This window comes from Bombus pascuorum, chromosome 9 (assembly GCF_905332965.1).
Source record: "Bombus pascuorum chromosome 9, iyBomPasc1.1, whole genome shotgun sequence".
NCBI lineage: Eukaryota > Metazoa > Arthropoda > Insecta > Hymenoptera > Apidae > Bombus > Bombus pascuorum.
Genome location: NC_083496.1, coordinates 1508677 through 1534440, shown reverse-complemented (window position 1 = coordinate 1534440; position 25764 = coordinate 1508677). Strand labels below are relative to the sequence as shown.

Here is a 25764-nt window from a genome sequence, read left to right as displayed (position 1 = left end):
ATTTGATAAAAATACTCGAAACGGAAAGTGCACGTTACAAAGGAAAAATCCGAATGAAGCGGCGCAGAAACCAAGAGACGCAGACGTAAACCGTGAAATATCCTGGCGTCAAAGTAGCCTCGAACGTAAATGGCACCTCTTCGAAGGTCAAAGCTCGAGCTTTCACAAGTTTGGTGGCATTCGCCACTGCTTACGAAACGAAGAGACAGAAATGTAAATTACGAAAGAGCCTGGCGCCAAAGGAGTTTCTAGCGATAGTAGAGTGTCTTCCAGGACTAAAATTCGAAACTTGGCAGCTTCGATAGCTTTTAATATCGTGTTGCACGAAGCGAAACGAAGTTGTCTAGAACCAAAAGAAGAAGTAACGGTAACAAAGTTTGAAATAGCATGCCGTCAAACAAGCTTCGAACAGCAACAACTTACGCGTGTTCTCCGCAAGATACCGAGCAACGTACACGTTCACGAATACGCGTGTATTTTGTACACGATCCAGTCGGAAGTTAGAAGTGTTTACAGAGCCAAGGGAATACCAACGTGACCGTCGGCGAGCCTGTGGTCGCTACCTTACTAACGGAAAACGACTTGCCCCTTAGCAGCGTGCTTGTGCACGGAGGCCAGGCATAAAAATAGATTTTAGCATATTTCTCGTGGCCTACGAGTCTCCAATAATGCGTGCCAATGCGCGATCATCGCGCTCCTGTCCAGCCTACTTGTAGGCTAGAGGTTGACGAAGGAGTCACGAGACGAAGAAGAAAAGAAGGCGGAGGATACGCCGGATCGATCGGTCAGAAGGAATTGTCCGAGGCAGAGGTGCGACGAAATTAGAATCGGAAATGCGTGTCGCTGGTTCAACTATGGTTGGCTTCGTTCCAGCCAGAGCGGAGGACGCTTTGGCTAAAAGTAGACGAACGATCCATGTGTGGTTGTGCGAGGAGTCTGTTGGTTACATGTCGGAACCGGAATTATTCTTTTATTGGAATTTTACACTTCGTTTTAGAATTCCTCTATCGTTGGTCGTGATTTGGGTATGCTTATATTTGAATTTATATCAAATTCCGTGAAGTATAATTTCTTAACTTCTTATAGAATTATACACGAGTTAAAGTAACAGAATCAAAGTATCTTCGAGTCCACGTTTCTACATAAAGTTACGCTGCATTCTATTGAAAAGGATTGGCAACACGATTTATATCATTTCTATCAAACGACGAACAAACGAGATTGAAATCTTATTACAAATCCTGTTCCTTAATTCCGGTTGGTCCATTCGAACATTTGATTTTGTTATTTTCTAACAATCCGTGTATATATAAGGATTCAATTAGCTACTTGTCTTTTTCATCTTTTGGAATGTTTTATTTAATTTAGAAATTATTATATAGTTACTGATAATTCAAATGCGTGATGTAATATTTAAAACATTCTGTGAACAGAAAAATGTTGATAGAGAAACGCCGATATAACAAAGTAGAATAGAGCAGTTTATAGAAGAGCAGATTGTTTTATTAGATCGCGGTACGAATTGCTTGAATTTGCTTCATTGTAGCTAAGAAGATCAAAGAATGTTTTGATAGAGAACGGTGCCAAGAGTTTTCATAAAAGATGACGACATCACCATAGGTGTATCGTGCTACGAGAAATGTCGAAATCAGTCATCGTCTCGTTTGGATTCGCCTCATGTCCGATTACGAACCGGTGCATCGTGTTTTCGCGATGTTTCACGTTGATCAACAATGATGTCAGCGTTAAGGATGCAATTTTGATTAGTCATTCAGGTTACTGTAATTGCAAGATGAGGTCTAATAAGAAATAAAATACGACATAGAAGCCTCTAGAAATCAGTCAAATTCATCTCGACAATTTGAATCGAAGCCACGATTTAGTAAGATATTTTCTAAAAGAAGAGGAAGAACTGGCGACGCCATCGTTGTTGCCAAATTATTCTTTGCTTGTCTTATTAACGCTGTATATAACGATTGTTTCAGAAAGCCCTAACGTCTGCAAGTATCAGCCCGGAAGCGGAATTTCAGAATACGCGGAGGGCTCGTGATGTCAATGTCAAGTTTCGCACGCGCAACGCGTTTCTTTTCCCACGATGACATCATCGTAGCTAATAATGAACGGCGTTTAACACAAGGTGCAATCACCAGCCGACGGTCGTGGTATTTTCAAAACGGAACAGAAATTTACGAAACACGTTGCGCTCTGTATCATCGCTGACTAATACGAGATTAAATAAGAAAAGAATAACAGCTTAATTAATTATTTTCATTCGATCTTTTTCACTTTCATTATTCTCGAAATAGATAATATCTGTTTAAACGTTAATGCGGTAAATTAATACGATACGAAATTTCAAATAATCGAGATTTCTCTACGAACGAGAGATAAATTGCAATTTATGCAAATCTGGTCATTTGAATGTTCTGAATTTGCGCGGCGCGGCGTTACGTAGAAACTGCACTTTGAAATATTTGCAAGACGATCGTTATTGCTCTTGAAACATCGCGGCCGGCAGCAAGTTGCGGAAGTATCTCGTGCACGTGATGCAATCCTTATGCGGGCATGCGACTCGATCCAATGTGCTCCAGCACAGAGATATTTCCGTAACACCGATCGAGCGATCCACTCTTTGCAGGATCTATCCACCATGTTCCAACGAAGCACTATCCTCTTGAAATATTCTAACACCAAAGGACACTCGGTCGAATCAAATAAAAATCCCTATCTAAACTATCTAACTTTCTTAGAACGAAAAAAGGGAAGAGAAAGATCAAACGAAAATAGCTATCCCTGAAGAAACACGTGAACGAATATCTATGGGCGATGAGATTCAACAGCAAAAAGGTGGTACGTGTATACCAAGTTCAGTAACAGTGGTGGATCCTCGTGATCGAATCGATAAATTTGTCAATCTCTCGACAAATCTCGTTCTTCGGTTTATCCCTGCCTGGCACGACGATGAGTCGTTCCTCTTTAAAACCGACTTCTTTAAGACGACGTTCGAATCGCGTGAGATATTTGAAAATCCGCCGTGAAATTAAATTCGGACAACAGTATGGCGCGGCACGATCAAGCTAAACAGCAGCGTTCGCGGTTCGAAACGTTATTAGAAGGGCGTAATAGCGTTAGCTTTGAATTTTCCTTTTGGCGAGGCGCCGCGACGCATGCGGCTTACGTTTAAACGCTCGCCAAGCCGGACAGGAACGAAAATCGACGACAGCCGAAAAGCGGCGCACGCCGCGCTGTTCCTAAGAATAATATAGCTCTCTCTCTGACTTTTTCTTCTTCTCATCTTCGTCTGCTTCGTTTTCCTACGCTTATCCATCGTGTTCGTCTTTTGCAGAGCAAAGACGCCTCGGGAGCAAGGCGAGTTCATTGGCTCGAAGATCTTTGCCATCGCGCTTGTTTCCCTACTCTTTTTGGCACGTTGAACGAACCTTGTATGATTACAATGCGAATCGAAAGGTTGCATCGGATGTTGCAACACGCGAAGGAACAAAGATTTCCATCCGAATCAGAGACCTTCGCGACTCGCGTATTTAGTCTTTGAATAGAATTTTTATTGGTAGACTGTGTGAATCTTCGTACCTACGTATGTAAAATAGGGAAAATTAAGAACGTAGAAACGTACAGAAAATTCAGAACAAAACGCTCGTATTTAGAGGAAAAATATTCAAGAAGATTAGTAGCGATACGAATTTCTATTTGGATTCTATTTCCTTGGTTCTATTCATAAAAATATGAATCCGCATAAGTAAATGTGAAGAGTCTACTTATAACTATTGAATTTTAACTATCGATTGAAGTAAATGAAAATCGGATGACATAGCGTGCTTTGTCTAACACTGCAGTTTAAATGTATTGCCATCATTCGCTTCATTTGGGTCATACCAATTTTAAGTTTCACGACACGGTTAAGTAATTCTTCAGACTTATAAGGACTTGATCACGTCGATACTGTATATGATACATATATACTGAAATCTCGCATATTTTCATTCGTAAGCACAACTTTCTCGATGATACGAAGCAAACTACTGAATAAAATATCATAAAACGGGCAAAAAACGACGATGGAACTTGCCAACCCTTATTATCAACCCTAGAAGCCACGATACGAATCTACGATAAAAATAGTACTGCCAGCATCTAAAAATCGATCTGAAGCGATCTTGGAATATCTACGTGAGTCTATTAAAGAAGCTTTATCTCTAGCAACAAAAGGTTAAATAAACCAAGGAAGATAATCAAACTGCGTATCAGTCACCTCTACGTTCATGGTGGAAACTTTACTTCTATTTTAAAAGATGTCATGTAGTATCCAGTGATCCATCGGTATCATCGTTCAGAAACGAAGAAACGAAAAGAGCAGAGTAAACAATCACTGCTACACAATTTTCTGTAACACGACCGACAGTAGATTCAGGAATATTTCTTTGTTACATTGCAGCGACGGCAACGCCGAACAGACACGTGCTGCACCGAAACACGTTTCGTCGTTCCGCTTCGGTATCGATTGCTGATAGAGAGGCTACGAGGGCTAACGGTCATAATATTTAAGCCAATAACCGCGTACAATCCCATTATCCCGATAGACGACCGTAAAAATTTCATTGTTACGTACTGTCAATCGACATGCCGTGCTCGTTCACCATCAACGTGCGTCTACGCACTTGCCGGTCTGTTCGGCTCTTGCACAACTTGACAGCGATACTCGTCAGACACTCTTATATATCCTTTGATTCACTACACAATAAACTTTGAATAAAATCCTCGACAAATACAATTCAAATAGAACACAACAAATTCACGTGTAATCACTTTTTCAAATTAAATCCACGATCCGATTGTAGACACCAAAGTTACTGATTCGATCTTGCGTAAAATTTTGCAATTCGATTTATAGACTTTATCATAATCTTTGCTATCGCAGGAAAAATCCTTGGAATCGCAATCGATTTATACACTTTACTATATCCTTTATAATAATCCTTGAAATCACGATCTTCTTCAACACGGTCGTATAACCACGGAACGTCAGGTTCGCGTAAACGACTCGGTATAATTGAGACTATCTGAGACGATAATTTAATAAACGGCCGGTTGAAAGGACACGCGGATCAACCTCGACTGCTTAACAACCACAAACTCTCTCGTCATACTTTATTTCCAGTGTGCGGTGCCGCGTACGAATGGTAACTGACGTGTGCAAACCGTGCCGCGGATATTACGCCATGAAATTCAGAAACGGGCCAACGTGCCGCCACGGCGGTCGCTTCACTTTTCCTCGTCAAATCTATATTTAGTGCAAATTCGATCGACAACCAAGCAGTGTGAGGGAGCGAGGGCTACGATTCGGTGCGGGGTTGGCGAATGCAACCCCTTTTCGAAACGAGAACATACCGCGGTGGCGTGCAAGGTCTTCCGAGCCGTCTCCCTCCCCTTCTCTCTCTCTCTCTCTCTCTCTCTTTATTTCTTTCTCTTTCTCTCGTTTGTTCTCCTCACGTGCGATTCTCGAATCGATGGGAATGCAGAGAGTCATGGATTACCTAATGTCACTCGATTAATGACCCGACGACGACGTCGTGCGAATTACTCGGGAAACGCGTTGCGCAATCTATTGAAACATGTTTACAAACAGCATCGGTGGAAATAGAACTGTCGTAGGCGTGATGAATCGTGGGCGTTTGTGCATTCATGGGAAATTTGAACGTGTAAAGATTTGCCATTTATGTATTTTCATATATTTGAACCTATTTGTTGTATACTATTGGATTGTATAGCGAGATTGGAGAAAATAATCCGTCTTCATGTTTATACAGATCGTTTCGTTAAATATTTGTATTTTAATCGGCTCTATTCGTTCGTGGAAGAAATTATTGATCGAATTAGTTAATATTCAAAGGATGAAACAGATTCTATGTACGTAAGAAGTTCCACTCATTTTTATTCTTTTTTAATTATTTTCGAAGATTAAATCAACGGTGAAATATCAGTGAACAAATCTGATCAGTTCATAGATACCTTTCAATTAGAACAGAAAATGAGAGTTACCGGCTGATTGAGATTAACTTCAGCAGCACATCGTTCATTATTAATCGAGAAAAACCAGTTTTTTTAAAAGTCTGTGGACTGGATGAAATATGATTCGGATAAGATCGGCATCTCCGGTCGGCTTATTTTATATTCATTTCTGGATATTAATTTTATGATGCAATGCATATCGCGACACGTAGTGCACAACTTTTTCCAAGGCCTAATTACGTCATGGGACTAATTTGGCTATGACACAACACAGTAGGACACGTAATGCATGCTAAATCGATACGTGTCGTAATCCATAAAGAATCTGCCGCTATCGAGAAACAACTCTTGTCCTTTCCCTTCTTTCGACATCGTTTCTTTATTTCTTCAATTTTTGCTATTCCTCGGCAAAAATTTCAACGAGATCGCCTTCCCGCTAGAATCAACCTTTCGAAATCGACTTCTTGATATTATTTATCTTGAAGAAAGAAAGATCAGCGTGCGTAAGATGAACGAGCTTTTAACGCAGAAACTCAAAGCCGCTATTTATAGATTGATATGAAACGAATAATAAACGAATTGTAACGATCGGTGGCTATAAATAAATTATCCTGAAAAGAGTATTATGTCAGAAAAGAATTGCAAGAATATACATATATGATTAAATAATATATCGATATTCGATGCGAAGATAGCCTGAAACAAAATATATGAAAGGGTGGGGGAAGCAGACATTACCTAGCCCTTTCAAAGGGATGGTAATATGCATAAGCAGACATACACACATACACACGCATGCACATGCGTCGAAATTGCACACAATCGCACCGCATGATTCCTTCGTTGATGATTCCGCAGTTTGGCGGAACACTGAATAATGATTTTTTGGAAGAAAATAGAAGAGATAAATATGTAATCTTAACTTGATAACAGAAATTAAAATCTAATAATGATAAGAGCGGAGTAAAAAACGTAACTGATAATCGATGAATAGTAGATCTGTGTGAAATTATGTTCTAGCAGATATAAAATAATTCTAAAATAGTCTGATAAGAACGGAAAATTACGAGAAACGAATGGAATGTAAACCGTATATAATAATCAACGCTTTGTGGAATAAATTTTAATAAATAAAAAATTTTCTCGACTTCGAAAGAAACGCGTTCGCGAATCAAGAAATATACGATCCTCTGGTGACACCGATACAGTGTCCTTGGCGGTGCTTCTGGAACATCGCAACAACAAAAGAGCAGTTTCGACTCACGATTCGACGGAATTCTGCAACTTATTCAGCTTTTTCTCGAGCGCGTGGGCTGGTGCCTCTGTGAAGGCTGCCAGATACGCTAGAACAGGTCCTGATAGATCTTTCACTTCCTCTGCCATCGGTTTCAATTTCTCCGCTTCCGATACCAGCTCCTGTACACAGTAAAAAACAAGATTAATAAAATTCACGAAGTAATACATTTTTATATTTTTTTTATTTAAGGTCTTTATACATATAAAATATCTTCTTGCATTTTCCCACATCATATTTTTATTACGCATTTGATTTCTAATTGAATTACTTTTACTCTAAAGAAAGTAAATAAAATTTCAAGATAATATTCTACGATATCAAAACAGTTTTCTTTTTATCACCATCCAATTATTAGAGAGATGTTATGCTTACATGTAAAGCCTTGATAACGTCTTGCAAGTGTTGTTTAGACCGAACTACGGTATCCAAAAGTTTGCTCTTCTCTTCGATGACATTTACACGAGCTTCAATGACAGACCATTGCGTCTCAAGATCTTCCCAATGTTTGGAGAGCGCCTCGAGAGCGTCTCTGCGGCCCTCTAACCCGGAAACCAATTCTTTCCATTCCGTACTGATTTCAGCGATTTGTGTTTCTATCGTCTTCTTGTTATTAGCATCAGCCAATCGAAGCACTTCTTGACTGCGTTCGTTCAAAAGGTCCAATTCGAACTGTTGATTCTATACCAAAAAATACAAATTTGTTTCTTTCTACTTATACGTGGTAATACGTATTCCTTAGTAAATGGCCAGAAACATCGTCTAATTATCTTGTAATTGTAATTAACGACAAACAGACAGTACGAAGATTAGCCTAACTAACCTGTATATCATTGAGCGCGTGCGTGATCTTCTGGATGTTAAATTGCAATCCAGCCAGAGTCGTGACAGGTTCGTCAGTGAATCTACTCCTCGCGATCACAGCTCGAACTCGCTCGAGGGTTTGCGTGTAGTCTCTCCAGGTTTCAGCTCCTTGTTCCAATCTGGCACGTTGAGATTTTGCGGTGTTCAGCGTGTTCTTCAGTAATTGAGTGTGCTGCTGTTGTTCCGCGCTCAATTCTTCTTGCTCGGACGTAGTCAACGATGGCCAAATTTTGTCACCTGCTTGTTGTATTTGCTGAGACACCAGCTCGCGAATCGTTGGCTCGCTACTGAAGTAAATCTGCAAGAACAATTCATCGAAATAATACAGCGAAGAAGTGTAGCGAATAATTCGAATCGCTTTGAATGTGATCCGATATTAATTCAAAGGTTTTGACAAATTTTGAACCATACGTTTCAGATATAATTTTGAAGGCTTTTAAGGCATCAACGTCAAACTATTTCATTTTAATCAAATTGTTCGATGTATACGAACCTTGTGCTCCTCGAGATCGCTCAGGATATTCTCAAAATCGAGTCCATCTTTGTCGCTTTCCAGTCTAACCTCTGCTTCGCGAACCCAACTTCGAAGTTTCTCAGTAAGAGCAGCATACTCTTGTCTGAGTTTCATGTTAGTCTTCAAATAATTTCCACGTTCCTCCATTTCTCTTGGCAAGGAGGTCAACAGAGACACTGCTTCGCTGAGCATTTCTTTCAACGAACCAGGCATTCCTTCCTCGTGAGGCACAGAATTTTTCAAGTTTCTGATTCTGTCGAGATGTTCGTTGACAGCCTCGCATAATACGTTGTGATTCTTCAGTTCAGCTTCCACGCTGGTTGGATCTCTCTCCAGGAGAGGCCTCGATTTCACTTCTTTCTCTTTATCTTCCAACCAATCGAGAATTTCGGCCAGTTCGTTCGCGAGTCTCTTGTGTTCCGCCGCAGCTAATTCGTGTTGCTCCCTCTGGGTTTCCACGGCTCTTCTTAGACCCTGCAGTTGTTGCTTCAATGATTGCAATTGTTCCGTTATGTTGTTTCTATCCGCGGTCGAACCTTCTGCTGCGATTTGCTGACCCTTGTCAGTTGCGCTTGCGAGGGTCGCCTCGCATTCTTGGATCTTTAGAATGGCATCGTCGTATCTGAATAAAAATCGGAAACAGTCATGTTTAATTACGAAGGATAATCAACGCTGAAATAAAAGTTAGTAACATTGTTAAATATTTCTATGATAGACACTTTACAGCAGCCTGATGCGCTAATCAGAAATAACAAAATATTCATCGATCTTATAAATATTTCAATTTTTCAAAATGTATAAAGATCAAAATGTACGACGTTCGTTTCCAATGGCTGGATAAATAATTCAAAACAAACAATTTCCTACCTCTTGATCTTTTCTTCCGTGGTTTGACCCGAGTTCTCGATGTCTCGAACGATCTCCGTGTACTTAGCAATGAACGTCGTAATATCAGTGATCAGAGCGATGAACTGCTGTCGTAACAGAAGTAACTGGCGAAGTTTCGCAATTTGCGATTCTATAGCCTTTATGAGGTCGTCCTGTTGAGTCAATACCCCGTGAAGATCAGATACATTGACCGATTGGAGATCAGATAGTTTCGCCTTGTTTGCTTTCAAGTCGTTTAGGATCTTCTCGTACGCATTCAGCATAGCTTCCACGTCTTCGACGCGGGAACCGATCGGTTTATTAAGCTCGTGAAGCTCTTTCTGCACGTCTGTCATGTATTGAACCGCTTCGGCAATCCTTGCCAATGATTCTTCGGCTTCGTCGATGCTCTTTTGAAGAGCCAGAGCTCTTTCATTTATGATACCAGCTACTCTAGCGTGAGCCTCTTTCATGTTTTGCAACTGCTCGTTTAGCTCGAGTTTGTCAGCGTCGCTCACGGTTGGGAGAATCGATTTTCCTTGCTGTATTAGCTTCTCGATATCGTCCGCGTACTCCTTTGCCTCTTTCTTTAGACGATCGTACTGGAGAAATAGGAGAGAAGTAGGAATAATTCGATGATGAAAAATTGGTTGGATGAATGGAGAACGAAAGTGAGATTATAATCCGAACAGTAATAGAATAGAATTGAATTAGAATAGTAATCTCACGATTAGAATTTGATCGTGCTTTTTATTACGATACTTCTGAAATTGCAAGCAAAGTTTTCATATATAGTTCCCTTTATGCTTGAATATTTAGATGCAGTAAATGGAAATACAAACGATTCTATGTTACAGAAAACAATGCAATCTGCTATCATTGTACGTCTATTGTGACACAACTCGCTACAGAAACCTGTATCTTACCTTAGCCAGCTGTTCCCTTAAAATATCGATGCTAGAAGACCTCAGATCCGAAGACGTGGCCACTTCAGCTTCGTTGATCCATCTCTTACACTTGTCTATTTCATTTTCGAAGGCTTTTCGTCCTTGAAGAAGATCCGCGAGTGCTGCCTGCTTCTCTTGCGCTTCGCTCTTCAGCTCTTCATAATCCTTGCTCATTTCGTCCAAGATTTTTCCTAATTTCGCGCGATCCTCCTCGTTACATTCCTTCAATAGATTGTGCCCCTGCTTCAAAATATCATTCAGGTCCTTTTCACTGAAGGAATCGATGTCAGCTTCCAATTCTCCGTGCTGAATGATGTCCTGTTCGACTTTCGACGCCTTCAAAGGCAGATAGCCACTCAGCTTCTTCAAGTTATTGCTCTTCGACTTGATCCAAGCCCGCGCTCGTTCCAGATCACCTTCGAACTTGCGTCGAGCGTCGGCTGCAGCCGTTGCACTGGAGATTCCTTCGGTTAAGATCGTACACAGCTGAGATTGTTCGCCACGCAGGGCTTTCGTTTCGTTTTCCAATTGTTGCTGTTCATTGGCCTCTAATTCGTTCTGCATGTTACCGACTCGTTTCTCCAGGGTATCGATCACCATTTGCTTTCCTTCTGCTTCCTTCAACATCGCCTGAAATTTACCAGAAACGTATCGTTATGTTTCTTTGTATACGTAATGTTTTATAAAGATCGAGGAAAATTTATTTATCCTAACAAATTTAAAGTAGAAGTATTATAATAAAAGAACTTTTGGAAAATAGTAAATCGAACATTTAACTCTAGTTCTCTGATTTATAAAATAAATACAAAGTTTATAATAATTCAACTACTCGACTAAAAAATGTAAGCTCTTTCGAAGAAATAAATTCTTTGAAATCTGAATATCCTTTCTGATTAAATTACCTTCAAAGCAAGGAGCTTCTCCTCCACCTGCTTGCTGTCAAATCCAACTGGATCAGAGACCTGGGCTTGCTGTTTCCTTTGCTGAATCCAATCACGATTCTCTTCGATCTCCTGCCTAGTTGCCTCGATTCCTTGAGCAGTCATGTCCAATACCTGCGCTTTCCTCTGCAGCTTCTTCGCTATATCAGCGTATCTTCTTTCCACAGACTTAATTTGTTCTTCTATCTGCTGCGAATCCAAGTTGCTCACAGAATCCATCACTTGATCGCTCAATGTCTTCACCTCGTTCAACTTTCCAGGTCCCTGAGACTCGAACTCCGTTGTGATCTCTTTCACGCTAGCGATCTTTTGCCCGATAGTTTGTCCATTTCCCTTCTCGATAACGTCAACTTTCTTCGATAGAACATCCAACCAGGCTTGAATACTCTGCACCTGTGTTCTGTACTTTTGAATCAGATCCTGAGCAGCTTGTTTTCCGGCGATAGCATCCGTCAACTCTGCTTCCAGTTTGTTCAATCCTTCCTCGATGTCCTGATCGTCGTCGTTCAGCGATAGTTCAGTTAACGCGTGAGTTCGACGTTCGCCAACGTTTCCAAGTAAGTCGTTCATTGCTTGTAACTCGGCGTGTGCAGCTTCGGATCTTAATTTCGCTGGCCGAGACTTCCATTCGGCGCACAGAGCTCTTTGTTGGTTTATCCAAGATCGAAGCACGTTCTTCTGACGAGTTTGTTCTTCTAGTTCGTTCAGAGCTTTCGTCACGTTCATCAAGTGTCCCTGAGCCTGAAACCACGACGTTGATCATGCAGTGTAGCTATTTCAACGTTTTGCCATCAAATAAATTTTCATGATTATTTTTATAATTGCAAAAGGGTACGTTTCATCGTTTATTATCGTTAAATTGATAATAACGAGCATATTTAACAAGAGGACGCATATTATTTTACTTCGTTTTCGCTAATACAATTTTTTTAATAGAAATCCTTAATGCAGACGAAAAGAAAGTTATCGTGCAAAAGTTCGAAAGGTTTGATACGAAAATATGAGTATAAAAAAATTCTTGAAACGAAAAGATTTAAAGAATACGATACCTGATCGATCAGTTCCTCCAGTTTGTTCCTAACTTCCACTTCTCTCGGTGGAATCTGCACAGGTGGCGCATCCAGAGGACTTCCGGGTCTCGAGACGCAAGCGACCGCAGCTTCGCAAGCTTCGACAGCCAGAGCAAGCCTCGTTTTCTCGCCTTGTAACTTATTATGCAATGTACGCGCATTTTCGAACCTCTGCTTCGCAATATCGAGAGTATCCAAAGGTGCCTCCATCTCTTGCGCTATTTCCGGCTCATACGCATCCAGATTCTTCATAATACTCTCCAAAGTGTTTTCATATTCCTGGAATTTGACCAACGATTCCGCCAATCGTTTCTTAATCTGCAACGCGGTATTCAATAGAGAGTTGTAGCTCTCTTGAACATTTTGAAGTTGCGTTTCGATGACTGTTTTTATCTCAGGATTGGCAGCCACGTATCGACCGATCTGTCCGTTTCCTTTCAATTTCAAATCGTCCAGCACACTCGTGTAATTTTCGATTTCTGCAAGCAGAGTTTCGTGCTGTTTAATTTGCGATACCGTCTGCTCTTTGTTCGTGATGTAGAGTGAATTGTGGGCCATTAGTTGGAAAGAAATTTGCAACAGCCATTTCTCAGTCTCTTGCAAGGCTGCATGATAAGCGTTGTATTCTTCGATTTCATTTTCGATCAATCTCTTTCTTTCGTCGACGTTCTCACTCAGATTCTGCCAACGTTTCGATAATTCTCTCGTACGATCCAGAGGCGTGCTCTTTTTCGCCAGTTTGGACAGTTCGTCAGCTTCTTCCAACAGATGATCTAATTCGGTTTTCTTGCCGCGAACTTCCTCTTGGATGTGCTTGTAACGTTCCAGCATGGTTTTCATGTCACCGAATTCTCCCTTCGTGTCTGGAAGTTCCTGCATACTGTTCTCGGTCTCTTCCAACCAACGTTTCATCTTCCCGTGAGCTTCCGTGTGATCATCCCAACGGTGTAACAGAGACTTAAGCTGAGCTTGAACCGTATTCAAATCGATGCTCAGTTGCTCCCAGCTGGAAAGAAGTCCCGCCATGTCTGATCTTAGTTGGTCTTGTTGCTCTGGCACTGCCGTGTCTATGGCTTTCGCGTACGCGTTTTGTAATGTTGAAAGTAAATGTTGACCCTCCGTGATTCTTGTTGCGACGATCTACAGACACAGAAAAATTAGACACAGGAAAAGGAAAAACAATTTAATATTCTTAAAAATCTGTTCAATCCTCTGAATCTTTTAATTTTTTGAAATATCAACAACGATAAATAACTATTTTAATACAACTACGGAAAGATTTCTTCTATTAAAAACGAAAGAAACTTTTATTAAAAATAACGAGAACTTAGTTTTGGCTATTTAAATATTGTAAATTTTGCGCGCATAAAAATCTATCGATAACACACCTTGATGGTTTCCAATTTATCCTTGGCCCACTCAGCATCCCCAACACCCATGCAATCCTGCACGGATCCTCGAGCAATACGCAGCCAATCTTCCATTTCCTTCTTCGCCTTCAAGAACTCGGTGTGATCCGATAAATTCTTCTCCACCCTGGAAACCAGTCCTTGCATATCCGTCAACAAGGACGTGTAAGCCGACTGCAATTGCACAGTCTTGTCACGAGCCCAACTACAAGCACTCATTTCCAACAAAGCTTCGCACTTGTCGTTCAAATCTTCCAAAACAGGCTTCTGTTGAACGGCTTCTTCCACGAGACTTTTGCACCGAATTAAATCCTCCGGGGTTTTATTCTCTTTCGATTGCTCGTCGTTCACCTTCTTCTGGAAATGATCTATCCATCGTTTCATGCTGTCCAACGCGGTTGTAAATTGAGACCAGCTGGAAATACAGTTGGACAAAGTCTTCTGGGACTCGTGACACTGCGCTTGCAAAGATTTCCAATTTGCTTGCAGCTGTTTCACGTCCTGTTTGATAGCTTCTTGACCTTCGGGACCTGTGCTGGCGATCACTCCGTCGCTCAATTGAATAACTTTCGAGATCAAGTTTTCTCCTTTGGGAAGAGAAGCGATGATCTGATTCACTTTGTTCTCCCGTTCGATGATCCGCTCCTTTTCGCCGTGGGTGTCGCAGTTTTGCTGAAGTTCCAGTTTCGTGTGACGAACCCAATCCGCGGCTTCGTTGTGAGCTTGTTGCAGCTTCTCGTGATCGTTCACTTGCTCTTCTAAATTCTAAAAGCAGAAACAGGAAATTTTATGGTATATTTATACGCAGATATATGTGAAAGATTAATTGTAATTAATTGTAATTACACGTTTGTATTAATATTCTTCATCTGTTATTTACGAGGTTCGATTAAATCGAGGGAAATTCCTGTATTTTTCCATTTAAACTTCGAAATAAGATCCAAGATTTAATCGATTCAATTAATATTTATAATAATAATTAATGTTTAACACATTTAATAAATACGTACTCGAATTTTTTCAGCGATCAGCTTAGTCAATTCGTCGTACTTTGCGATGGTAGATTGATAAGGGCCAACGGGTATGCTAGAATCTTCAGCCAAACGAGCTTTCAATCGATCTACGGTTTCACCATGACCTTGAATATCCCTCTGAACCGTCTTATACTTTTCCAACACCGCTCGTTTTTCACTGAGATCGTTCTTGTACATTTCACCCGGCTGAATCTTGCCCTCGATCTCATCGATCCAATCCGTAGTGAGTCGATGAATTTTGTTCAATTCTTCCAAAGCGCTTGCTCTTGCCGCAAGTTTCTGTCTTATGTCTTCCACGTTGACTAACAATTTCTCGAATTCCGTCTTGAGGTTTTCTGTGTCTTCTTGAATCTTTGCCGCGCCATTTTGCTCTGTGTTCATAATCACCTTCTCCTTTAGTTCGAGAGCATAACGCAGCTTGTTCTGGCCTTGTTCCAGGGTTTGTCTGATGGCCTTGCAAGTATGCAGCTTATTGTTCACCTCGGTTAAGGTGCTTGGAATCTCCTTACATTCGCTCAGTTTGTCACGAGTTCGTTCGATCCAATCTTGACATTCTTGATACAGCGTATTGTGCTGCTGATGTTCCTGTAGACGAAAAGATACGGAGGATTATTTAGGAATTTTGATTTCACTATCCTTGCGGTCGTACGATAGCAGTTACAGTATCAAATAAGATCAAAATTAATCCCTTGTGTTCTTGGAAAGATAGCATAGTGAATTTTAATATTCAGCTTGGATATTCATGTCGAAGTGGTCACGACTTCTAAGAAAAATCTACATCTGGTCTTTTTAGTTTTCTCAAACACCGAAGCCATCGACAGCGTATAGACAAAAGACTGGGACGAAGGCAGACCATAAACGGTAGACAGGCGACGATGGCTTCGGGGCTTTCAGTCAGAGGGTAAAACTAGCGTGCGGATCTGGACCAGCTCAAATTATATTCCTATTTGTATTTACACTTCTGTATTAAAATATATTTTCTACCTTTTTTATCCACGTGTTCCTTTGCTCACACATCTAATAACCTCAGCAATTCAAGTTTCGATTTTTATTAAAAAATATTAAAAGAAATTGTTTTGATAATTAGCTTGAAAATCTATCGAATATCGAACCGTAGAAAGAAGTGTCTATGAGCAAATAGCTTCAAGGTTATTATAAAGTTTCGATTCTTATTAAAAAACATTAAAAGAAATTGTTTTGATAATTAGCTTGAAAATCTATCGAATACCAAACCGTAGAAAGAAGTGTCTTATGAGCAAATAGCTTCAAGGTTATTATAAAGTTTCGATTTTTATTAAAAAATATTAAAAGAAATTGTTTTGATAATTAGCTTGAAGGTCTATCGAATACCAAACCGTAGAAAAAAGTGTCGTATGAGCAAATAGCTTCAAGGTTATTATAAAGTTTCGATTTTTATTAAAAAATATTAAAAGAAATTGTTTTGATAATTAGCTTGAAGGTCTATCGAATATCGAACCGTAGAAAGAAGTGTCGTATGAGCAAATAGCTTCAAGGTTATTATAAAGTTTCGATTTTTATTAAAAAATATTAAAAGAAATTGTTTTGATAATTAGCTTGAAAATCTATCGAATATCGAACCGTAGAAAAATATGTCGTATGAGCAAATAGCTTCAAGGTTACTATAGAAGCTTATATTAAAAAGTAATAGCGAAGAACGTAGACTGCAGTACAAGGTAATGCAGAATAAAATTATTTGAGAACGCGACACTAAACTGTGCAGATCCTAATCTTTTTCAGATCCTAATTCTTCTTTTATCCTAATCTTTTAAGCATCTCTAACACTCAAAGTTCAGTAATGAGATATACCTGATAATGTAATTCCAGACGTCGCATTATTTCTTTAGCCAAAGATAGAAGCGCGTTGTACTTGGTCGTCAATTGGGTGATAGCGTTCGAGATTCTGGTGTCTGCACAAGTTTCCAATAACATCTGAGCCTTCATGTTCAGTCGATCAAGTTCTCTTTGCCAGTCGAACAACGTCTGTAAATGGACCTGGAATTGTTCAAGAACATTCTTCTTTTCTTCCAAACTATCTTGAAGTTTGTTGAACGATTGCACCAATTGCTCGGTCTGCGTGAGCCATTCGGTAGCTTCTGAAAATTGGTCCTCGTACTCCGTCCATTTCACTATTCCTACTTCCAGTAAACTCTTCGTGTTGTTCAGCGAGTCTCTGTTAACAGATATATAGAACTTCGGTATTTAAATAATTAATTCTGGACTGAACATTTAATCAGAGAATTTCTGATTATTGAATTATCGAACTTGTTGTTTATTATCAACGTCAACGATATCGATAAATATAAAAAGAAAAAAGAAAAATGCAAGAAATATATTAAGAAAATTATGGAATACATATGATGCAATTGAAAGTACGTCAGAAAAATATAAAAAATTCTGACAGTTCGAAACAGATCACGAAACTTACACGTAGCTATCGTACTCTTCCTGCAGCATCGCAACTTCCTCCTCGATGATCTCCTTGTCCTCCTCGTCGGCGATCTGACACGCCGCGTTCCCTTGTTCCAAAGCATGTTGCAATTTCTTCTGGCCCTCTGGCAGCTCGCTCTGCAGTACTTTCAACTGTGTAATCTTATTCGCCAACGATTCCTTATCTCCAGTAGGTTCTGAACATTTTCCAAGTCTCTCCTTAGCCGCTCTTATCCACTGAATAAATTCGTTTCCACTATCGATAAACGCCTGATGCTGTTCCACGGTTTCTTTTTGTTTCGCGTACAACTCCTGCGCTTGTTTGCTCAAAGTTTCGTATTTTATTGAAATTTCCGTGGCTGGTGTGGCCTGTCGAAGATCCTCAGCCTTCGTGGTAACCGATTGAATCATCGGCTCGAACGCCACTATATCCTGAACTATACTGTTCGTCTGTCTAAGATTCGCCTTCCTTTCTCCAATAGCCAAGGAACTCAAGCCAGCCAGACCTTTTCTAGCTTTCGACACCTTTTGTTCACAGACTTGTTGCAATTTAGCTTCCCTGTCGTTGATCCATTGTTGCAATTGCAAATACGACGAACTATAATCCGCCCATTGAAGCAGACTCGTCTCTAAATGCACTTTGGTCGTCGAAATCTTCTTCACTAGTCTCTCCCACGCATTTTGAATCTCCTTTAATTGAATGTTTATCTCTTCACGACCGTCTGATCGAGTATTTCTCATTACTTTCTCTCCACAGTTTACCGTCAGATGCACCAAGTTTTGTCCTTCCTCGCGTTTTCTTAATAATTCTTGGATGTTGTCTAATCTGTTTTGTAATTCTTCTCGACTGCTAGTGGACGCTGCTTCGGTCCCTTTGCGAATGATTTGCTTCGCGTTTTCGATCCAAGCACAAGTCTTGGCCAAATTAGCTACGTATTCTTCGTGCTGAGCCAAGTTAGTTTCCACTTTGTTCAGAACGTCTTTGGCGAGATTCACTTGAACCTGATAGCGAGAGTTTAAGTGACGAAGTTGGTTGTTTATGTAGGTGTCCAGGTTAGACGAAAGAAGACTGGATGCAGTCTTGTTGAATTTATCGATTTGTTCTTGTCTCTTTAATAGGTTTTCCAGTATTTCTTTCACTTCTTGTACTTGTTTCTTTTTCCCTGCTACATTTGACAAGAGAGAATTCTTCTGCGCCTTTATGAGGATGTCGAACTGCTGTAGCCAATCGCTTATTCGCTCGTATTCGTCCTTGTAGTCTCTCCATTGACTCACGGTTTGTTCCAATTGATCCTTTTGTTGCTTAATTTCTGTGGAATTGAAAATAATAAATCGTCCTTAATGTAACATGGTCTTAGAATTCTTAATATTTCAATCTCGCTTTAGTTTCTAAAAAAATCATTGAAATATAATTGGAACAAGAATTAAATAACAAAAATGTTTTCGAATATAAAAAATTGTCTAACGATAGAAAATATGATTCGATGGAAAAAGATTGAATGAATGTAATAGCTCTGACGATTCGTCAGCATTGCAACTAGCTTCGTCCAAAATCAGTTGCTACACCAAAGCTTCGATTCTAAGATTAAACTCTGTGATACCAAACTCTGAAAATTCTCGAATCTTTCAAAATCTTCGAATCTTTTAAAAATTTCTCGATAGACTTACCTCTGAAAAGCTCTTCGAAACTCTGAGTTAGAGCTTTCACCTCGTTCATTATAATCTCCTGACCCTGAGGACTCGTACTCGCGCAGACGACCTTGCCAGTATGCTGAAGATGTTCCACCAAGAGTTCACCCTGCGCCTTCTTATTCAACAAACTCTCCAATGGAGCCACAGCATTTTCAATAGCCAATTTATCGCTTAATGGCCTCTGTTTCATCGATGGAATCTTTTCACGAGCTCGACTCAACCAATTGATAATATCGTCGTGTGCTTCTTTGTACAATCTGTGATCCTTATATTGTTCTTCTCGCTCGGTTAGCAACGATTTAATCTTCTCGAACAACGTGTCGAATCTGTTCAAGATGCTCTGTGCCTGGGATGCAGCTAGACCTTGAGGACCACTGGCGATCATTTCAGCCACCTTGATCTTCAGACTATCCACTTCGATATTCTCGCATCGAACTTTCTCTTCCAAGGCCTTGATACGTTCCAACTGACATCTCTTTTCAGACATTGTCGTTTGGAATGGCAAGAATTCGTTCAAAGCAGACTGCATATAATCAACAGTTTTATTCATCGATTGTATCTGTTCTAGAAGACCAGCCCACTTATTGATAGAATCATCCAAGTTGGTCTTGGTCTCCAACATCTTCGAGGCTAGCGCGCTCCATTGTTCCTGTAATTTTCCAACAGCATCGTTGATAGCCTTGTGTCCAGTTGGTGCTGTGTTTGCTAAGACAGCTTGAGCTAGTTCTACGATCCCTTGAACCTTGGCGAATCCATCTTCCTTGTACAACAATAGATCTTGAATTACCTCCATCTTGTTCTCTAAATCTTTCTGAGAGGATGCACCCAGATCAGAGCAGTAAGCTAGCTTCTTCCTAATGTCATCCAACCATCTGGTGCACTCTGCCACTTGATTGTCGAATTCTTGATGAGTGGTCACGTATTGGTGCCAACGACTGTTCAGATCTTTCACTTTGTTCGATATCTGTTGATACTTGATGCTTAACTCTGACATATGTGTGGTACGAGACGTGATATTCTTGTGAAGCTGTTGAGCTTTCTCGGAGACAGCATCTATTTCCAGTTCTTTCGCGCGAACCTGTCCTTGGAGTGTGCGCAGAAGCTCCAATTGGTCCTTCTTCTCTTGCAAGGTAGCCTTCAAATCTACCGCGTGAAGTTTGGTATCAGTTTCTCTCATCCAGGCGAGACATCGTTCTTTCGATGTTTCAAACTCGTTCCATTGTTGAAGCTTGTTTTCTAGACTCTCTATAGTAGACTTGACAGCGGTGACCAAACTTTCCCATTCTTGCTGCGAGGAGTCTATCTGCGAACGAATGTTAATCTGACCAGATTCCAAGGTTCCTGGAATCACCTTCTCCCCTAGGATTCTTATTTGTTGAACTCTTGGTTTGTCCTCTGGTAAACTCTGCAATAGATTCTTCAGTCGATCCAGGTTCGTGTGAAGGGACACTCGTTCTAATTCCGTGTCACCCCAAAGAATAACTGCATTATGCGTCGCGTCTAACCACTCGTGAGTGTCGAGCACAGCTTTGCTGTACTGTTGATGATCACTGACTATGCCTTCGTACTTTTCAACGAACGCAACAGCTCGTTTCAACACTGTAGCGTGTCTGTCGTTCAGTTTCTTCAGCGTCTGATGTATTTTGTCAGTAGAGTCTGGTAAATTGTCAGCTTTATCGCGAAGATCGAGTAAATCTTGTTGATGAGACTGAATATCGTGCAAGAACGAACGATAGATTTGCAACTGAGCTCGTTTTTCGTCCAGTGTAGTTTTTAATTCGATTTCTGGCTTTAGTTGAGTCTCGACAGTCTTCAGCCAGTTGTCGAATGACTCGTTGGACTCGTCGAATCCGGACCAACGTGAGATCTTTGATTGTAACTCTCGTTCGGTCGACGCGATGCTGTCGTACAGTTCTTCGAAGGCTTGTTGAAGATCTAACAATTGTTGACGAACGATCTCTCTGCCGTCCATGCCTGTGGTGTAGTATAGACGTTCTCCAGCTTCCACGGTGTTGTTTATTAAAAGGGTTGCCGAAGATTGACGAGCTAGGAGATCCTTCAGCGTTGCTACGTTCGTGGTTAGCTCTTGAAGAGTGCCACTGAGATCGTCTTTGATGGATTGATAAGTAGTTCTGGTGTTTGCTAGCCATTCTGAACACTGTTTGTAGCGTTCCAGATAGGCTGCGTGGTCTGCCACTGCCTGTTCGCACTTCTTTACCAATTCCTGTGATTTTTTAAAGAATTGCCAGCTTTAAATTTGAACGATGTAATATATAATTATCGCGGAGGCGTTAGAATATTCTTAGCAGAGTGAGAAATGTTTGGGAATAGAGTGAATGATAAATATATTTAACTAAATTAGATGACATTTTTTCTCGATAAATCAGAATTTCTAATTAAATAATTGCTCCAAGAATTTCTATGAAATTACAACGCGTAGACGAATTAGAATTTTAAAATTCTTCATAGATTACTCATAGAATTTTAATCGTACAGATTATAGAACTACTTGTCGAAATTATAGACTCTATAAAATAATTATACGTCTCTCGCATGAACTTGTAAAAGACTTAAAAGTTTCTAGCAAAATTATTGATCAATAATTGAATTATTGTTTGTATAATTTACGTTTAAAGATAAATGTTGCCTTATAATTATGAGTCTTAACATGTAATTTTTGATACTCACCTTAGCAGTCGCTTGAATGGATTGGAAACGCGAGGTGATCTGCTGAACGTTGGCTGAGAACCTTGTCTCCCCACTAATTTGCATCAATTCGGAAGATTCGTCGCTCATCTTGTCGAACTCGGCCTCGTTCTGTCGGAGATTCACGATCAACATCTATGGAACAGAAATCTCATTGGAATCCCACGATATTTCATATAGGAAGCTTTTATCTTTAAATTTTGTGTACTTTATCGAACAAACTAATTAAAACGCGTGTACTGATTAGGTAGCTTGCCGTCTTTCTGAAACTACCATTAACTCACAGAGGTAACACGCATGTTTGTTTGTATGTTTGGGTATGTTCATGTACAGATGGTTAATGTGAATTCAATCAACTAGTCATGGATTTTTTCGCGTGCCATGACAACGCAATGTAGGGGCTTGGAAACACGATTCTTCGATCAAACGTACTCAAAACAACACGTTTGCATGCATCGAAGTAAAACAGGAGACAAGAAGATGATAGAAAATTTATGTGTGTTAAAGTATCTACTCGTAAGACGTTTAAGAAAAGACAAGTGTAAGTATCATAGTGTGAAAAGTGAGTGTACAGGGTGCGCCGTTAGAATCCGGACAAAAGAAGTTTTGTGCAGAAAGTTGTTTATTTAAGTCAATACACAAAAACACATGAAAATGTTGTTATATCTCATTTAAAGGGTCCTTGCTGAGAACTTTTATTCTATGTAACCACCCTCTGCCTCTATGACCTGCTCTATTCTTGCTCTAAAGCGCGAGCACGCTGACTTCAACTGGTCGCGTTTAATTGTCGCGAATTCTGACTCGATAGCAGCTCGTAGGGAGTTGACGTTGGGGTGCCTGCATTTATTAGTTTGTCTCTCGATAACGCCCCACACGTAATAGTCCAATGGGTTTAGGTCGGGACTGTTAGGAGGCCAGAAATCTTTCGACCAAAACATGTCCACATTGTCAGAGAGCCAATTTTGAACAAGATGACTTGTGTGAGCAGGTGCGCCATCTTGTTGAAATAAATACGGCCTTCCAGAAGCCGTAATTTCCATCCACGGCTTTATTACTGTCTTCAGGACCTCCAAATAATCCTCCTTTGTGATTCTTTCGCCTTTTTGGAAGAAGTGCGGAGGCATGACGTCGCCCTCACTTGAGACAACGCTGAACTTTTCTCGCCGGAGAAGGAGAACCCTTCTCGAACCACTCTGAGGCTGCGTATCTCTTAGCAATGTCGTATACCGTCGATCTTGGGTAGCTAAAGAATTTTATAATTTCGACCGGCGTTCTCCCGGCGCGAAGACTTTCTATAATCGCCGCTCTTCTATCGTATTCCGGGTTTTGCTTAACGAGTTCTGTCATTTTGAGGTTATAGAAGACTTATTGACATATTTAACTAACTTCAGAGTCAATCAGCACAAACATCTGAATTCTAATATGGTGGGAACTACAAATTGAATTCTGTCCGAATTCTAACGGCGCACCCTGTACAGTGTATCGAGTTCTTGAAACTTACCCCAATGCTTTTATAAAATCATTTTCAATATACATACATATATATATTATTTATATGTGTATGTAATATTTTCGATTTATATCACACTAAATTAAATCGTTGAGAAAAGAAGAGAAGAAAAAGAAAGAGAGAAAAAAAGCAAAAAGAACGATTAGAATATAGAGAGAAAGAAGAAGAAGAAAAAGAGAAGGAGACAGTAACGAGAGACCAATTGACAAAAAAGCGTTCACAACCCTGATCGAACAAATTTTTTCGATGTTTCTCTTACTTGGTCCAGGTGGTCTCCTAGGGCCACCAGTTCCGTCACTTCCGTGTCCCACGATAAGGCGGTTTTTTGCAGTGCCTAAGAAAGTTTTCCAAAATACAATGCCTGATCCTGTATACCACTTCATCTCTCTCGTATCTTTTCCTCTTCTTGATTAAAAATCAAAAAATCTCCGCACCGTTCGCGCGTTATTCGTAAAAAGAAACAGATCGCGTTCGTAGTGTGACTTCGCGCGATAAAAGTTAATTTTTCAACGAAACGTTGAACTAATCTTTTAATTAGAATAATCTGCTCTTACAGATGTAACCCTGTATGGTGTACATACGTTGCAAGATACAACTGTGGTCTCTATTTTAGATTATAAAATATTACCTGGTATTTCTCGAGTTGTTCCTGTTTCTCTTCAAGAGAGTTCTTTAGGGAGTAATTCTTCAAAGACGACTCTGCATCCGCCAACCAAGCTAATAAACGTTCCAAAGAATTTTCGTACTCGCTCCATTGCTGGATCCTCTCCTCGATGCATCGAATAATGTCGTTTACTGTAATGGCGAATTTCTTATGCTCGAATCTGTAACATAAATATTCATTTTACCAAGAAATTTTAACTCGTTTAATCTCATTTGAATCTCAACTCGAATACAGTTTACGATAAACTAATAAAAGAAATCTTGCCTCAACGAAGCCAGGTCTCTTTCCATAGATTCTAACGATCTAGGTGATAAGTTGGATGCACTCTGAGCCACGTGTTCGCTAAGAATATCCAGTTTTAATTCTCCTTCCCTCTGGCCATCTTGAAGCTCCATGATCTTGGCCAGCTGAGCTTGAAGGGCAGCTTTATTGCCCGTGTAGTCGCTGTAATTGGTCAATTGTTCCCATTGTTGTTTCTGATAGTCTTGATAGGATTTCTGGAGATCGTAAAATTGTTGGAACGTGTCTAGGAGAGTCTCTAGGTTGACTATATTCTTTTGTGACATTTCAACCAAGTCCTCGTATCTTCCAGAAACCGAAGCAGCTTTCTGTTGAGCGTCTGATGGCGCTTGCACTGCATACTTCAGTGCATTTGCCTTTTCAGAGACACCCTCGATGATGCGTTTGTATGCCAGAATTTCCTGGTGCATTCCCTATAAAAGATAACAACATTTTATTATCGATAACAAGGCTTATCTTTTTCACTTCTAAAACAAAACGAGAAAACAACTAAAAGCACCTTGCTCTTCAACAACTTGGATTTAATTTCCTGAAGAGAAGACCACGTGATCGTCGAGTCCTGTTTCACAGATCTCTCCATAGTGTCTAACCAAGCCAAAATCTGTTGCAAAGTTTCCTGATAATTGGTCCATTGCAAAGACTGAGCATCCTGTTTCTTCTGTTGCTCATCTATGCCTTCTACAAACTTATCCCATCGTTCTCGAGCCTGCCTTAATTCGTGACGAATAAGTTCCCTTCCCTGGGCAGATGTGTCGGCAAGGATCCTCTCCCCAAACGATATCAAGCTTCCCAATCGATGTTCACCTTGCTCTTTCTCGGCTAACAATATCTGTAAACGAGAGACTCTCTCTTCGAGATTTCCACCTGCCTCGTCTTTCTTCAGACTGGCTAAACTTTGTTCCAATTGAGTCAGCCACGCATCCACAACCTTCAGTTTCTCTTCGTAAGCCCGATGATCGTCTAGGATACTCTGACACCTTGTCACTACTTCTTTGCTAAGCCCGTGCAATAGTTGGTATCTGAAATTTCCATTTGAACAATTTCATTGAAAACCTCGATTTCATCTTTTCGTAAAAATAAATATATATATACGCGAAGATCTAGATTTGGCGACATTGAAAGATTTCGATTCTTGTCTTTACCTATTGCTAATTTGCGAGATCATGGGTTTGATACGTTCAACGCCGCTCGCATGTAGTAGACTATGAGACTTGTCAACGAACTCGTCTATATTCGATTCTTCCTTCAATATTGCGTCACGCTTCTCTTTCAAAGCTTTCAAACGAGCCTCCTTGTCCTGCAAAGTAGGTTGTAATTGTTGGTCTCTGAAGGCAGCTTCCATCGTGCTGAACCATTTTGTATGCGTTTCCAATTTGTCTTCAAAGTCTTGCCATTTCTGAAGAGCTGTCTTTTGCTTCTCTTCCACGGATTCTACACGGCAGAAAGAATGAAATGGAACAATTGTTTAAATTATGCA

General features: G+C 40.2%; 1 protein-coding gene across 3 annotated transcripts in view; it reads right to left on the bottom strand.

The window, feature by feature from the left end:
- Positions 1 to 25764, bottom strand: part of LOC132910355 (muscle-specific protein 300 kDa) — an 81054-nt gene that overhangs the window by 23579 nt on the left and 31711 nt on the right. For 2 of the 3 annotated variants that reach the window (XM_060965999.1, XM_060965998.1), the window contains exons 16-34: positions 25430 to 25718; positions 24787 to 25306; positions 24252 to 24700; positions 23952 to 24147; positions 23583 to 23657; positions 21796 to 21948; positions 19084 to 21331; positions 17414 to 18725; positions 16795 to 17158; positions 14944 to 15552; positions 13913 to 14698; positions 12504 to 13664; positions 11416 to 12195; positions 10493 to 11143; positions 9567 to 10168; positions 8679 to 9321; positions 8145 to 8483; positions 7697 to 8002; positions 7292 to 7443 (exon numbers count right to left, since the gene is read on the bottom strand). In XM_060965999.1, coding sequence (XP_060821982.1) covers positions 7292 to 7443; positions 7697 to 8002; positions 8145 to 8483; positions 8679 to 9321; positions 9567 to 10168; positions 10493 to 11143; positions 11416 to 12195; positions 12504 to 13664; positions 13913 to 14698; positions 14944 to 15552; positions 16795 to 17158; positions 17414 to 18725; positions 19084 to 21331; positions 21796 to 21948; positions 23583 to 23657; positions 23952 to 24147; positions 24252 to 24700; positions 24787 to 25306; positions 25430 to 25718 — 11635 coding nt within the window. The remainder of the gene's footprint in view (positions 1 to 7291; positions 7444 to 7696; positions 8003 to 8144; positions 8484 to 8678; positions 9322 to 9566; positions 10169 to 10492; positions 11144 to 11415; positions 12196 to 12503; positions 13665 to 13912; positions 14699 to 14943; positions 15553 to 16794; positions 17159 to 17413; positions 18726 to 19083; positions 21332 to 21795; positions 21949 to 23582; positions 23658 to 23951; positions 24148 to 24251; positions 24701 to 24786; positions 25307 to 25429; positions 25719 to 25764) is intronic. The other variant, XM_060966001.1, reaches the window with a different exon arrangement.